Below are 16,679 nucleotides of genomic sequence, written 5' to 3'. Positions count from 1 at the left end.
AGAAAAGCAAACCAAGAATAGCAGTGTGCATCTGTAATTCCGACACCCAGGGACAAAGGATGGCTGTAAGTTCAAGGCCAGCCTGAAACACATAGTGAGTTCCAGGCCATCTAGGAGTAATAGCAAGGCCCTATCTCAAAACACCAAATGATATAAAATAGAATGAAAAGTATTATAGAAGACAAATCATGAAAACAAAGATGAACATGGATGTCTTAGTCACTGTCCTATTGCTGTGAAGAGACATCATGACCACAGCAACTCAAAAAAGAAAGCATTGAATTAGGAGTTTGGTTACAGTTTCAGAGGGTCAGTCCATTTACCATCGGGGCTGGGAGCAGGGCATCAGCATGGTGCTAGAACAGAGCTAGGTCCTAATCCAAAAGCAGGGGTGGGGGGCGACACACAGAGACTGGGCCTGGCTTAGCTTTTTGAAAGCTTAAAGCCCACCCCCAGGGACACATTTCCTCCAACAAAGCCACACCTCCTAATCATTTTAATCCTTCTCAAATAGTGCCACTCCCTGATGACTAAGCCTATGAGGGCCATTCTTATTAAAAACCACCCGAGTGGTGCAGGGAGTAGTTCCTCTTCGGACTTTAAATGCTCATCCTTGTTGCTATGGTGCCCAGCAATCCTAACAGCAAGGGCACTTTCGCTGATGTGCACCTCCACCCCCAAGTCCTGACACTGGAGCTGACACTGATGTGCAAATGTATTACCTGTTTTTCACAAGCCAGTAGTCTTTCCCATCGAGGTTCCCATAGCCAACCACTAGGACACCATGATTGACTGTGTCAGTACAGGAGGGGTCGTCATAGACACCTGGGAATAAAACACAGGTGGGAAAGAGGCAAGTGCTACAGGATAAGAAAACACACGTGGACATTCGACTGCTTGTTACAAGGTTCCTGGAGAGAGGACAAAATGATTGTGCATAATACAGGGTTCTGCATTCTGTGGATGTTCAGGGACTGTGTCACTGAGCTGTGTGTGATGGCGTACTCAGTTCTAAGTGTCAACCTTAGAGAAGTGTTATGTGCTCTCCTTTAAGTTTCCATAGTGCTTAAGATCACAGCCAGGGTCTCACATAGGCCCCCTAACTGGCCTCAAACTTGATAAGTAGTCAAAGATGACCCTGAACTTCTGATCCTCCTGCCTCCACTTCCCAAGAGTTGAGATGACAGGCTTGTACCAGCATGTCCAGTATGTATGTGTGCCGGGGACTGAACCCACGGCTTCATGCACAGTGAGAGAACATTTTAATATCTGAGCCACACCCCATTCCTGCATCCTATTTTTTAAAAGCAGAATCGTATTCCATGTTGTATACGTGCTGTTCTCTCTTTATCCACTCATCAGCTGATGGTCACTTAGGCTGCTGAAAACTGTACTGCAATGAACTCGAGAGATGTCTTTTCAATATATTGATTTAATTTCTTTGGGATATATTCCTGGCGGTGGAACTGCTGGGTCAAATGATAGTTCTATTTTTTATCTTTTGGGGGAATTTCTACACCATTTCCCTTAGACGCTGTCCTAATTGATATTCTTATAGTCAGTGTGCAAAGGCCCCCTTCTCCATGTCACCAGCACTTGGTTATCTTTATCTATATGTCTGTCTGAGACATGGTCTTGCTGTGTTGCCCTGGCTTGTCTGGAATTCTCAGAATATAGTCAGTGTCCTGGTGAACTTTCTGTTGACTTGACACAAGCTACCTTATTTGGGGAAAGAAACCTCAACTGAGAAAATGCTTCCGTCAGATTGGCCTGCAGGCAAGTCTGTAGGTCACTGTCTTGAAAAATGATTGATGTGGGAGGATCCAGCCTACTGTGAGTGGTACCACCTCTGGGTAGAGGCAGAGGCAGGTGCATCACTGTGAGTTCGAGGCCAGCCTGGTCTACAGAGTGAGTTCCAGGACAGCCAAGACTACACAGAGCAACCCTGTCTGGAGGGGAAGCAAACTGAGAAAGCCATAGGGCGGGAGCCATCCATCCATCCACGTACTTCCGTGGTCTCTGCTTCAGTCCCTGCCTTGGATCCTCTTGGTGATGGATTGTGAACTGTAAGCCAGATAAACTTTGTCCCAAGTTGGTTTTGATCAGTGTTTTAACACAGAGATAGAAGCCTAACAAGGCCAGCCAGGCTGGCTTCAAATTTGAAGTAAACCTTCTGCCTCCCACTTCTAAGTGTTAGAATTACAGGCATGTGACATGCCTGGCTGTGTTTTTGAGACAGGGTCCTGCTGGTCTGTGTTGCTGGTCTGGGGTCTGTTGTCATGCTGACACCATGCTGTTTGGTCGCTGTAACTCAGGAATGTGCTCTCTTGCTTTGCTGCTTTTGTTAAAATGACTTTGGCTATTGAAGGTTTTCACGGTTTCATACATTCTTAAAGATTATTCTATTTGGTTTGTGAAGAATTTTATTGATATTTGACTGCATTTCATAAACAGGGGATATGTGTTTTGCCTCTGTGTGTGTATCCTTTTGAGGCTCACTATGGCGTCTTCTGCTCTCTGGGTTAATTTATTATTATTAGGCTCCCAACCCCCCACCCCCTACTCCACCCCCCACCCCACCCCCAGTTATGGAAGTGCTTTCTGGATTTCTAGTTCATATAATGCACTGTTGGTGGATTAAAAAAAAAACCACTAATTTCTTTGTTTGCTTTGTTTTTGCTTTTTGATAGAGTCTCACTGTGTAGCCCAGGCCTCGACCTTGTCATCCCTCTGCCTCTGCCTCCCGAATGCTAGAATTACAGACACACCCACCACACTTAGCGGCCACTCGTTTTTATGTGTGGATTACGTAGCCCGTGACATGGTTTTCATCTGCAGAGTTTTTTTTTTCTTTTTTCCCCGAGACAGGGTTTCTCTGTGTAGCTTTGCACCTTTCCTGGAACTCACTTGGTAGCCCAGGCTGGCCTCGAACTCACAGAGATCCGCCTGGCTCTGCCTCCCGAGTGCTGGGATTAAAGGCGTGCGCCACCACCGCCCAGCTAGATTTATTTTTATTATTTTATGTGTATGGGTGTTTTGTCTGGATGTGCACCACGTGCCTGCCTGGTGCCCGAGGAGGTGGGATGTAGGAATGAAATCTGGGTCCCTTGCCACAAGAAGTACTCTTAACCACTGAGCCGACGCTCCAGCCCCAAGGCAGATCAGCCTTGCCGAGAGGTGTTCGTGTGTAAATTAGAGTCGCTGTGTGGGTGAGACGACAGAGGCTCATGAAGAACTTAGTGGAGTGGTCCTAGTCAGCTTTCACCAGTGGGATTAGTCAGCTTTAACCAGTGGGATTCACCAGTTAGAGCGAGGTATGGGACGCCCGGTCTACACCAAGCGCAGCAAAGGACAAGAGGCCAGCGCCCCCATTTTACCACTTCTGTAGAGGAAGAAGGAAGGATGGCTGGCATCGATGGCCACAGACACAGGTCCTTTAGTAGCCACTGCTTCCTTGAGTGCCTCTTCGTCGCCGAAGGGTAGCTGGATGTACCTGGAGCAAGTGGCAGCTCGGTTTTTTGAGTCATAGTGACACTTTTCATCCTACGGAAAAAAAAAAAAAAGCATAAAGTCTATTTCAGTTTCCTGGATTTCAACTATGGTTCCCCCACCCACGCACTTTACCCTTTTCAACCGTCTAAGATCCTCTCCCTGTCTTTCCCTCCCCCACCCCCACCCCCTCTTTATTGTTCTGTTCTGGGTTTTTCCATTTGTTTGTGTAAACACCGTCTCAAGCTGGGCATGGTAGCACAGGCTTCTCAGCCAAGCTCGGCTCAGCTGGAGCTATACGAGACTGCACAAAATGAACGTAACCCCAAGAGACAGCACTCAGGTGGGTCTGAGTTCAAGGCCAGCCTGGTCTACAGAGCGAGTTCCAGGCCAGCCGGAGTTATAGAGTGAGATTGTGTCTCAAAAGCAAAAAAGAAACAAAAAAACCCAGGAGGTTACAAATGTATGTTTGTTGAACATATGACTGCGCTCCCCCCTAAAATCATAACAGAAAAAGAGGCTGAAAGAAATGAATCGAAATAATATTGCTGAAGGTAGGAAGTTTTCAAGGGATAATTTTTAAAATATGATTTTTTTGTTTTTGCTTTTTTTGAGACAGGGTTTCTCTGTGTAGCCCTGGCTGTCCTAGAACTTGCTCTATAGACTAGGTTGGCCTCAAAATCAGAGATCTTCCTGCCTCTGCCTCTAAAGTGCTGAGATTAAAGGTACCACTGTCTAGCTAAAATGTGATTTTTTTAAAAAATGTTTAATTTTGGGCTGGAGAGATGGCTCAGCAACCACATGGCGACTCACAATCATCTGTAATGACATCTGGTGCCCTCATCTGGCCTGCAGGGATACATGCAGGCAGAACACTATAAGTAATAAATAAATCTTTTTTAAAAAATGTTTAATTTTATTTCATGTGCATTGGTGTTTTGTCTGTGTGAGGGTGTTAGATTCCCCTGGAGTTGTAGTTACAGACAGTAGTGAATTATCATGTGGATGCCAGGAACCGAACCCAGGTCTTCTGGACGAGCAGTCAGTGTTCTTAACCACTGAGCCGTCTCTCCAGCCCCTACGATGTGATTTTTTATTGTATTTATTTATGCCAGTGTGGAGTCAGAGGATAACTTACAGGACTTGGCTCTCTTCTATCATGTGGGACCAGTGACCAGTCTCAGATTGTCAGGCTTGGCCACATGTCCCTTTACCTAATGAGCCATCTTGCCAGCCCTGTCAGGATAATTTTTCTTTTCCATGTTTTTTTGGGGGGGCGGTTATTACTCAACAGAATTTGTAAGAAAACAAAACAAAAATCTTGAGGCAAAGAGGATAACATTATTGCACCTTTTTTTTTTTTTTTTTTTTTTTTTTTGGTTTTTTCGAGACAGGGTTTCCCTGTGTAGCTTTGTGCCTTTCCTGGAACTCACTTGGTAGCCCAGGCTGGCCTCGAACTCACAGAGATCCGCCTGGCTCTGCCTCCCGAGTGCTGGGATTAAAGGCATGCGCCACCACCGCCCAGCTCATTATTGCACCTTTTAAGTGGAGAATGAGCTTGATGATGACCTGAGAATATCATTAAGCATTGGAGGTTGCAGGACTAAAAAGCTAAATATCAGATAATACGCAGAAGGCTTTTAAAATGTTTTCTTTAAGCCTGTATTTAAATATGAATGCTACCTTCCTGTTTGAAAATATTTTCTGCTTAGGGCTTGTCGGCACACCCCTATAATCCAACATTTGGGAGGTACAGGCAGAAGGAACAGAAATTCAGAGCCTCCTCAACCAGGACATGAATTGAAGACCAGCCTGGTCTGTGTCATGAGACCCTGTAACAAACAATGACCCCAAGCCCCACGGGTTGATTAAGAAGGTCACTGCATTTGGAAGAGAACTCCGATATTGAGGAGCTGCAGATAGGGTCCTGGAGGGGGTGGAGCCAGTGGAGGGAATGAAGTCACAGGGGACAGACGTGACGCACCATGGCTTTGTAGGGGTAGGAAGCGTCCGACTCGATGCCGCCATTATCGATGATGTACTGGAAGGCCTCGGTCATGAAGCCACCCTGGCAGCCTTTATTCCCGTATTTTGCTTCGGTTGAGCAATCCACCAGGTTCTGTGCGCTGAGAGACACCAGCTTCCCTGTTTTCAGCTTCAGCTGCGCTTCGAGGGCCCCCACGGCGCTGAAGGCCCAGCAGGACCCACAGGAGCCCTGAAAACAGAGAGGTCAGCCTCAGCCTCAGTCAAGGCAGCTGCCATCGCGCAAACGATGGCTCCGGCTCTGCCAGGGAGAGCTCCCTCCTCCACTGACGCCTTCTCTCTCAGACAGTGAAGGGAGACATGGTCCAGACAAGGTCCTACCCTGGTGGAGAGGGCGGGGCTCACGGCAGGCGTTGCGAACGCACTGATAGTACACACCAACCATGTGCAAAGCCCCAGCCGTCCTCCCCTCTAAGGGACACGGGTGCCACAGGTGTTAGGTCTCAAACCTAACGGGACAGACGAGCGGCTGAGGTGCCTGTTCAACACATCACACCAGACCTGGCCGCCAGGTTCTCCCAGCATCCCTCAGTCCCTACCTGTTACAGGGCTGGCATACCCCATTCCCACCCCAAACTTCTCCAGCCCAGGGGCGGGGCTGCTCTTCCCGCAACTGCCTTGTATAATCCAGCTGTTTTAGGCACCCGGCCCTTTTCCTATAACCTTTACTCTCCTGACTCTCCTCCCCTCCCCCGGCTCCTCACTAGTCCAGCTCAGTCTGGTCTTGTTCACTCTGGACTCTCCTAGATGTCCCTTCTTCCGGCGATGCTCTCCCTTTTATCTACAATAAACCTCCACCATACCTAGGAGCAATCATGTCCTTCCTTTTTTAATTTTTTCCCCCCACTCAACAGGAAAGTGATTTTAAGAGGAGATAGAATAACTGAGCTGGACAGGAGGGACAGAGAGGGGCACTTTAGTTGGGGGACAGTCGGTCACACTGAACCCTGAGTTTGCATTTGTGTTAATTAAAAAAAAAGGGGTCAGGGGGCTGCATTAGCAACTAGTTGACAGAAAGTAATCATAGAGCATCATAGGGCATGGGGTGGGGGGAGAGAGAGAGAGAGAGAGAGAGAGAGAGAGAGAGAGAGAGAGAGAGAGAGAGAGAGAGTAGCAGGGAGGGATTGGAGTGGTGCAGCTTTTTCTGGTTTGGTGAAGTGGAAACGGGGGTCTTTGGCAGATGCCAGCAAGGAGAGAAGGTTAATTAGTTGCAACTCAGCCTCTCTGAGCTCACATTTTTCACCCCAGCCTTTGATTCTTGAGTCTTATTTATAAATAGAACTACAGAGATTTAGTTAAAGCTACCTTTAGAGGCAGCGGCAGGGCCGGTGCCTGCTGGACAAAATTCCCACCATGCCGCTGCTAGGGAAGCAGGCGGGTAACTGCAAAGATGTCGTTGCTGGAGGAAATAGCAGCAGGTTAAGGTGCGGCCGCTGTACCGAAGTTAGAACAGCACACCTTTGTGTTCTGTGTTCTAAGGGCGCGTTGCACCTCGTGCTGAAGACAGGAGCCTTCAGCACACATTGTAAACAGTGCGGCCAGAACAGTGAATGATTTGCTGTTCAGAGTCAATGCACTATCCGGGTGACACCACATGAGGACCGCGAGGCTCAGTGGCCCGGGAAGCGGCAAACCAGCAGAGAGGTGATGATGAGACGCTTTCAGGAGGTGATAGGGACGGGGCACTGACACCAAGAGTCTCACAGACGAGGCAGACCACCTGACCAGAGGCCAAGGCTCGGCTTTGGAATGACTGCCTTCACTTCCACTCCCTATAAAGCCTGCTGCCTGGAGATGAGATGTAAGGCAGATTTCCAGAAGGTTCATCTGCTACCTTCTCAGGCCACCAACTCTCAGAATAAAATGTAGCCTAAAGATTCAGTGCCTCAGGCTGGAGAGATGGCTTAGTGGTTAGAGTACTCGCTTCTCTTACAGAGGACCAGGATTTGGTGTTCAGTATCCACATGGTGACTCACAACCTTCTGTAACGCCAGTTCCAGGGGATCTGATGCCCTCTGACCTCTGCAGGCACTGCATGCATGTGGTACAAGCACACACATTCACACACACACACACACACACACACACACACACACACACACACACAACATAAATATACATAAAATAAATAAATTTAAAAAAGATTTAGTTCCTATTTCTGCTCATTGACATTTGTGATGTCAGGCATCCACAAACTCCAGTGTTCTGTCACAAAATGATGCCTCAAAAAAAAGGGGGGGGGGCTTTAACCCTAGGGCAACTGTTTTCAAACCTTATTATCATAGAATCTAAAATAAAGATTTGTTTTATTATTTATTTATGTATATGTATGTGTGCATGTATGTGCAGGTACCCACAGAGGCCAGAAGAGGGCGCTGGGTCCCGCGAGACTGGCGTTACAGAAGGCTGTGGGTTGCGTGTTGTAGGTGCTGGGAACCAAACCTAAGTCCTCTGGAAGAGCAGTGAGTGCTCTCAGCTGCAGGACCAACTGTCTAGCTTCTGTGCTCAGACTTTATGGATCACCTGGGCAGTAGCTCACGCCTTTAATCCCAGCACTCAGGAGGCAGAGGCAGGCGGATCTCTGTGAGTTCAAAGCCAGCCTGGGCTATAGGGCAAGCCAGGGCTACACAGAAAAACCTTGCCTTGAAAAAAAAAATTTTTTTTCTCATCAAAAGGTATTTTGCAGGTTGAGCATGCAAATTACATATTTGATAAGGGGCTAAGATCCAAAATATGGAGGGGACTTAGTTTTGTCATGTGAGTTCGAGGCCAGCCTGGGCTATGTATATAATCCAAAATAAAGAAATAAGTAAAACCAAACAACAACAACACCACAAATGACAACAAACCCCTTAGAATTTAGTTGGGAAGACGGGAATAATGAAAGCGGACAGGAAGTAGCAAAGAGACAGCGAGGCCCACTACCAGCGTGTGGAGCTAGACACAGGAAGGAGCCCTCAGGCCAGGCTCAGGGGCTGGTGACACTCACCTGGTATTTCACTTCCGTGACACACCCCTTCTCTCGCCAGTCCAGAGAATCAGGCAGTCTCTGGTTAGGGTTCGACTTGTAGGTGCCATTTGTCTGCCACTGGCTGGGAACTCTCAGGGAGCTCATCAGAGATGTGACTTCTTCACTGGTCTACGGAGCAAGTAATAGCACGTTTCACTGAGTCTTTCTCTTTTCCCTCCCTCCCTCCCTCCCTCCCTCCCTCCCTCCCTCCCTCCTTCCTTCTTCCTTTCTTGTGCATATGTTTGTGGGGGCTGGGACACATGCACCACGGCTCACATGTGGAAGTCAGGGCACAACTTGTAGGAATCAGTTCACTCCTCTACCGTCTGGGTCCCCAGGGCTGAACTCAGGCTGTGACAGCCTTTGCCTGGTGGGGTTGGCTCCCATCTTATTTTTAAAAAAATACTAAGAATTGTAAAAGTGAATGTATTTTAAAACTAAGAAAAATGAGTGGTAGTGGCACCCACGTAGATATAGCTCGACTGTGAGGAGACTGTGAGCTGACTGTGAGGAGACTGTGGAGCTGACTGTGAGGAGACTGTGGAGGTGACTGTGAGGAGACTGTCTGTGGAGCTGACTGTGAGGAGACTGTGAGCTGACTGTGAGGAGACTGTGGAGCTGACTGTGAGGAAACTGTGAGCTGACTGTGAGGAGACTGTGGAGCTGACTGTGAGGAGACTGTGGAGGTGACTGTGAGGAGACTGTCTGTGGAGCTGACTGTGAGGAGACTGTGAGCTGACTGTGAGGAGACTGTGGAGCTGACTGTGAGGAGACTGTGGAGCTGACTGTGAGGAGACTGTGAGCTGACTGTGAGGAGACTGTGAGCTGACTGTGAGGAGACTGTGAGCTGACTGTGAGGAGACTGTGAGCTGACTGTGAGGAGACTGTGGAGCTGACTGTGAGGAGACTGTGAGCTGACTGTGAGGAGACTGTCTGTGGAGCTGTGAGGAGACTGTGGAGCTGACTGTGAGGAGACTGTGGGCGCTGATTGAAGTGAACTGTGTGTTTCTTTAACCTTGCACTTTTCATTAGTAACAGTTTGAAGAGGAGGAAGGAGAAATAGAAAATGGTAAAAACTAGAAGTTACAGATTTTTGATAGAAAGAAAGGCCGAATCTTACAAAGCAATGTATAAAGTGTGTGTGTGTGTGTGTGTGTGTGTGTGTGTGTGTGTGTGTGTGTGTGTAGGCCAGCCGCTGACTTTCAGTGTCCCGTCACTTTCAATCTTATTATTTGAGACAAGGTTTCTCACTGAATCTGGAACTGCTTTATCTACACTGGCTGCCAGGATAGCCTTGTCTCCACCCCGCTGCACACAAGCTCTTTACCCACTGGGCCTTTTCCCCACCTCTGGCTCTTGTCTTTATTTTTAAATATTGTGATTCTTAATTTTGTTGCTGGTGGTGTTTTTGGTTTTGGTGTTTTTGTTTGGTTTGGTTTTCTGTTTTGTTTTTCAAGACAGGGTTTCTCTATGTAGCCCTGGAACTCACTCTGTAGACCAGGCTGGCCTCAGTATTTTGTAAGTTTTAAATTTCCTGTAAAGAAGAGATTTGGTAAGTGGAGTGTGATGACGCAGACGTATAACCCCTGCATTCTGGAGGTAGAGAGGAGGGTTTTTTTTTTAAAGAATGTAGGACTAAGTGAGAATTTTTCGATGTAGTTAGAGGTAACTCTAGAAGACAGTTCCCTTCTTGGATCACATGAGACCACGGGGTCAGACTCAGGTTTGGCAGCGAGGGATTTTACCCTGGCGCCATCTCACTGACTCCCCATCTTTCCTCTCTTTCTTTTTCATTTTTTAAAGATTTATTTATTTCTGTACATGGATGTTTTGTCTGCATGTATATCTGCACACCAGAAGAGGACCTGCGATCTCATGGGACCACAACTATGGATGGTGTGAGTTGCAACGTGGGTCCTGGGAGCTGAACTCAAGACCTCTGGGAGAACAACCAGTGCTCTTACCTCCTGAGCATCTCTCCAGCCCTCCTCCTCCTCCTCCTCTTCTTCCTTTTTGTTTTTCAAGACAGGGTTTCCCTGTGTAGCCCTGACTGCTCTGGAACTCACTCTGTAGCCCAGGCTGGCCTCGAACTCAGAGATCCACATGCCTCTGCCTCCCGAGTGCTGGGACTAAAGTCGTGTGCCACCACCACCCGGCTCTCCTCTCTTTCCTTATGGTGGTGCTAGGGACGAAGTCTAGGGCTTTGAGTGCACGCAAGAAGGGTACTCTGCCACCTAGTCACACTGAAGCCACAGCTCAGCTACAGCACAGGCCACACTGCAGCCATACTACAGCCACACTGCAGCCACACCACACTGCAGCCACACCACAGCCACACTGCAGCCACACCACAGCCACACCACAGCCACACCACAGCCACACCACAGCCACACCGCAGCCACACCACAGCCACACCGCAGTCACACCACAGCCACACCACAGCCACACTGCAGCCTGCCTTACAGTCTCCTTTGGTTTTGTTGTTACCATCCCAGTGTCCCTTAAATTACTCTTGGTGATACGGAAAGCATACTTGCCCAGTCGTGAAAGAAGGACTGTTGGTGATTTACCTACCATGTCCCCCAGATGGTTCATGCCCAGATCATATGAGTGCATTCCCATAGAATGTTCCAGATTGTGAAGCATCACAAATTTCAGATTCTTTTCCCAGATGAGACGTCGTACTTCTTCTTCATTCTGAAACAGGAGGAAAATGGATGCAAGTGGAATTTATTTTATTAATTTTAATATTCTGTGTGTGTGTGTGTGTGTGTGTGTGTGTGTGTGTGTGTGTGTGTGTGTGAGCATGTGGGTTCAGGTATCCACAGAGGCCAGAAGAGGACATCTGATTCTGTGGAGCTGAAGTTTCAGGTGGTCATGGGCCACCCCAGGTGGGTGCTGGGAACTAAACCAGAGTCCTCTGCAAGGGCATCAGGGTTCTTAACTGCTTAGTCATCTTTCCTGTGCCCCAAATAGTATTCTACTAAATGTGGATATATCTAGAAGCATATAAACAAATGCATACGTCCAAAACAACTGCTAAAATCACATTTCAATTTAAATTCTTGCTCTTAATTTTTGGATGTTTATTAATATACGACCTACATAATTAGTTTTATTCTCTTTTTTTTCTTTACTTATTGTGAATTTGTTTCTTAGCACTCCAAAATTTAGAAGCTTGTTTGATGCATGTCCCTTACAGGTAATTGTTGGAGACCGACTCCGGACAGCTGTGTCTTGAATTTTGTGTGACCTTCCTTACTTTATCAAACCTTGCAAAAACAGGTTCCTGGCCTAACCGCGGGCTGTACAACTTCCTGGAGTATGTGCTAATCAGCCAGCTGCAGGGGCCTGGGACCAAAGCGACCTCACCCTTCCTTAGGAATTTTCCATTCTTCTCTCCTTTTGCTTCCCCTGCTCCCCTCCCTGCCTGAAGCCCTGCTTATAAGCCTCAATACCCAGTCAATAAACGAGACCTTGACGCGACTCAGACTGACTCTGTCTTCCCTTATGCGCCTGGTCTCCTTTCTCTCTCGCCCCCATTGATCTTTCAGGAGGTGCCTCCTCGGGTCTCCCCAATAACCTGGCCCGCGGGACTGGTCAAGTGGCGCCCGAACGTGTGGACGACGGACAACAGAAGGGGCCCCTGAAAGGTTTACAACACGCCCCCACGGTCGGGCGTGTTCGCATATGCCCAACAGACACTTCCACCTAGCCAGTTCCAGGTCAGGATATCCATTTCCGGGTCAGGGCATCTTGCGTGACCAAGATCCGTGACGTTCCATTGGCTACGTAGGCGCGCAACGTGGCCATGTGATCTACGCGCTTGCGTGTGATAGTGACGCTGATCTGTCCACACCCAGCCTTTAAAATCCGGCACCATGTTCCCGGTTCCTTCTTCTTCTTCTTCCTCCTTCCTCTCCACACACGTGTTTCCCGCAGGCCTGCTCACTCTCTGTCCCTTTAATAAAACTCTTGTTAGCGGATTCTGTCGTGTTTCGTGGCATTTCCTTGCAGGGTAAGCACACAACGCAGCCAAAAAACTAACATTTTTGGTGCCGAAACCGAGCGGGCGCTTCCGGACGCCCTGCGCCTGGAAACCCGTAAACCGGGGACTGCAACACTCTGCTCCGTACGCGACAGACCGCTCTCCATTTTGCCTGACCGCAGAAATTCCATGCAACACCGCTTTCTCCCATTGGTGAGTCCCCCCCATTTTTCGGCCAGTGTAAACGGTTTCCTGAATCTGTGAGACCAACCGGTACCTCACAAGTATTCTTGAGACCGGGGAACCCCCGACCACGGTCTTCATTGGCTGCGGTCGGCCCCTATCGCAGGCCTCAGATTTCTAGCCCTCTCCCACGTCTGCAGCCTGAGATATTTCTCGCGTTGGGACCACCGCCGTTGGGTGCGTCCTGGGGGCCACGTGGGGCCGACACGTTCATCCGACTTGACGAAGCGGCAGACGCTGTCCGGATTCCCGGGGAATCCTTTCCTCACGTGGCGAGGGCCCCTGTTTCTGTGGCTGACGAGCTAAGGAACAGCTTGTGCCCGGTATCCGTCCTTGGCCTTGGGGACGCCTGGGGCCTTGGCTCCGGATCACGTTTGTTTTTTTCTTTTTTATTTTTTTCTGCCTCTCCGCTGCAGACATGGGAAACAAGGCTTCCAACCCTGTTAGTCCTTCTTCTCCGTTAGGCTGTCTTATTGAAGCTTTAAAACCACTCAGTTTAATGCCTTACATAAAGATTCCTAAGTTAACTCGTCTATGTTCTAAAAAATGGCCAAAGTATTCTTTAGAAAACAACAAAAATGGCCGCCGAGCGGCTCCTTAGATCCCGATATTTTACGGGAGTTATCTAATTACTGTCAGCGCTCAGGCAGATGGAAAGAGTTGCCCTATGTTATAGCATTTTTCTTTCTCAGTGCTAAACCGTCTCTTCTGGATTCCTTCTCTCCTGTTCATATGCTCCTGGCTATGCCTGAACCAGAGGATTCTCTGACTCCGGAATCTCTGACTCTAGATCCTGCTAATGAACCTCCACCTATTCAACCTCCAGCTCCAACTCCTAGAACAACTGTTCCTTCCGCTCCCCTTCTGGATTCTTCTTCTAAAGCTGCTCCTTCCTCAGCAGCGGCCGGTTCCAAAGGCCCTGCCCTAGCTCCAAACTTCACTCCTCCTACCACCCGCTCTCGGGCTGCTAAACTGCCGGATACCAGCCATCCAAAACCTTCCACTGTTCTCCCTTTGCGAGAGGTGACTGGTGTGGATGGACTGATTAAAGTTCATGCTCCATTCTCTCTAGCAGAACTCTCTCAGATAGAAAGTAAGCTGGGTTCTTATACTTTTAATTCTGCTGCCTTTATTAAACAGTTTCAATATATAACTCAATCTTATAGTCTTACCTTTCATGACATATTCATGATACTTTCTAATAACTTACTTCCTGAGGAGCGCAGGCGGGTTTGGGAGCAGGCTAGGATTCACGCAGACGAAATTCATCAAACTAACCTTTCACACCCTCCAGGAGCTGAGGCGGTTCCTGACCGAGAGCCACACTGGGATTATAACACCCAGGGTGGCTGTCTAGCCAGAGATAGGTTTATTACCTGTCTCCTGACAGGTCTCCGTAAGGCTGCCCTAAAACCAGTAAACTATGAAAAACTAAAAATGGTTATTCAAGATAAGGACGAAAATCCGTCTCATTTCCTAGAGCAGCTCACCAAGGCTCTACTTCAGTTCACTAGCTTAGACCCGGAGAGCCCTGAGGGCAGGCAGCTGCTAATAACCCAGTTTGTCTCACAGAGCTTCCCTAACATTAGGGATAAACTTAAACGTTTGGAGAACGGCCCTCTGACTCCACAGGCAGATGTGCTGGTGATAGCGTTTAAGGTGTTCCATGGTAGAGATGAAAAAGCCCATAAAAGGAGCTGCCAGATGCTGGCAAGCACTGCCCCACCGGCTCCCCGAAAGCCATCTGGTCCCTGCTTCAAGTGTGGGAGAGAAGGCCATTGGGCCCAGGCTTGCACCACCGGCCCATGAAGGGCACCGACAAAGCCTTGTCCAAAGTGTTGCCAAAAGGGTCACTGGTCAGCTGACTGTCCTAATGTCCCAAGCGACATAGGAACGCCAGATGAAGACCACCCTCCAGCTGACTTTGTAGGCTTGGCTTACAGCGAGGACTGCTGCTGCCTGGTTTCCGCCCCGGCCACTCCCATCTCACACAGGGAACCTAGGGTAATTATAAAGGTCAATGGGCGGCCCCATCTCGTTCCTTTTGGACACCGGAGCTACCTACTCTGTCCTGAGAGAGTTTTGGAGGCCCACCTCTCCTGCTCGTCTCCCTATTGTCGGGGTTGGGGACAGCCTTATCTACCTCATCAGACACCACCACTCAATTGCATTTTCAGAGGCATCCCTCTCACACACACATTCTTAGTGGTGCCAAGCTGCCCTGTACCTTTAATGGGGAGGGATCTTCTAGCTAAGGTAGGAGCGTCCATTTCTTTCGCTCCACACATTCGCCTCATCCCAGACATGCCAGCAGCTCCTTTACTTCTCCTCCTAGCCACTCACTCTTCTGACTCTAACAATTCCTTTCCCCTACCAGTCTCTCAGGTAGACATACAGAGCCGGAGGCAAAAAGGACCATCAAAAATATCCAGGCGGTAAGGAATAATGTAATACAATAATCTATCATTGTTCGATACTCAGTAACTGATAACCTGCGTTTCCTAAATGCTAACCTAATAAGGGAAACCGGTGCCTTAAATAAACTACCTCTAATAAGGCTTGTCTCAGATAGAAATTAAGCAGAGTACTAAGGCCAGATCTACCTCAGGTAAATATCACATGTCTCTATCTGGACAGGCCAGATCTACCTCAGACAAATGCCAACTCCAAAATAAAATAATAATGATTCTTTCTCTCTAAGCCTTTTCTATGTCAACAGTATCTTGTCAAACAGAAGGTTCCTAGCCACAGCACGGAAGGTTCCCAGCCACAGCATGGATGGACAGCCGCAGAACGAGGGGACGGCAGAACTTCATTCCAGGACCTGCCCACCATTATCCCAGGACTTCACAATATACCCTCTCATCCCCCTGCCCCCCAAGAGCCAACCAACGCCCACTATTCAGCTGGAAGCAGTCTTTGAGAGAAACGTCGCCCCCATACCCAGGCAACCACAATTTTTTTCTTTTTTAAAAAAGGAAGAGTCAGGGATGAAAGGTTTACAACACGCCCCCACGGTCGGGCGTGTTCGCATATGCCCAACAGACACTTCCACCTAGCCAGTTCCAGGTCAGGATAGCCATTTCCGGGTCAGGGCATCTTGCGTGACCAAGATCCGTGACGTTCCATTGGCTACGTAGGCGCGCAACGTGGCCATGTGATCTACGCGCTTGCGTGTAATAGTGACGCTGATCTGTCCACGCCCAGCCTTTAAAATCCGGCGCCATGTTCCTGGTTCTCTTCTTCTTCTTCCTCCTTCTTTTCCACACACGTGCTTCCCGCAGGCCTGTTCACTCTCTGTCCCTTTACCTTTAATAAAACTCTTGTTAGCGGATTCTGTCGTGTTTCGTGGCATTTCCTTGCAGGGTAAGAACACAACGCAGCCGAAAAACTAACAGCCCCCCCCCCCCCCCAGAGAGGATCAGGGTAGAGACGCCCGGACCGCATCACTCGTGCAACGCGGGAGAGTCTTGAGGTAAGTATGTCGTCCCATCGATCATGGGCGAAAATTTATCTAAAGAGGCTGTTTTTCTCAAGGAGATGAAAGGTAATCTTAGGGAGAGAGGAATAAGAGTTAAGAAAAAGGATTTGAGGCCAGGCGGTGGTGGCGCACGCCTTTAATCCCAGCACTCGGGAGGCAGAGCCAGGCGGATCTTTGTGAGTTTGAGGCCAGCCTGGTCTACAGAGCGAGATCCAGGAAAGGCGCAAAGCTACACAGAGAAACCCTGTCTCGAAAAACCCCAAAAAAAAAGAAAAAGAAAAAGGATTTGATAAAATTCTTCCAATATGTGGAGGAGAAATGTCCCTGGTTAGTGATTAATGGACCAGGAATTCACCCTTTGACTTGGAACAAGGTTGGAAAAGATATTAACAAATTACTCAGAGATGGGGAAAATGTCCCCGAAG

General features: G+C 48.5%; 1 protein-coding gene across 1 annotated transcript in view; it reads right to left on the bottom strand.

Annotated features, from left to right (window-relative positions):
* Positions 1–16,679, bottom strand: part of Ctss (cathepsin S) — a 38,950-nt gene that overhangs the window by 6,301 nt on the left and 15,970 nt on the right. Inside the window, exons 3-7 of the mRNA XM_052731476.1 lie at positions 11,117–11,239; positions 8,522–8,671; positions 5,474–5,704; positions 3,378–3,543; positions 723–825 (exon numbers count right to left, since the gene is read on the bottom strand). Of these exons, the coding sequence (XP_052587436.1) occupies positions 723–825; positions 3,378–3,543; positions 5,474–5,704; positions 8,522–8,671; positions 11,117–11,239 (773 nt within the window). The remainder of the gene's footprint in view (positions 1–722; positions 826–3,377; positions 3,544–5,473; positions 5,705–8,521; positions 8,672–11,116; positions 11,240–16,679) is intronic.

This window comes from Peromyscus californicus, unplaced genomic scaffold, assembly GCF_007827085.1.
Source record: "Peromyscus californicus insignis strain IS unplaced genomic scaffold, ASM782708v3 Scaffold_9__1_contigs__length_137607984, whole genome shotgun sequence".
Classification (NCBI taxonomy): Eukaryota; Metazoa; Chordata; class Mammalia; order Rodentia; family Cricetidae; genus Peromyscus; species Peromyscus californicus.
This window is presented reverse-complemented; position numbering and strand designations above follow the sequence as displayed.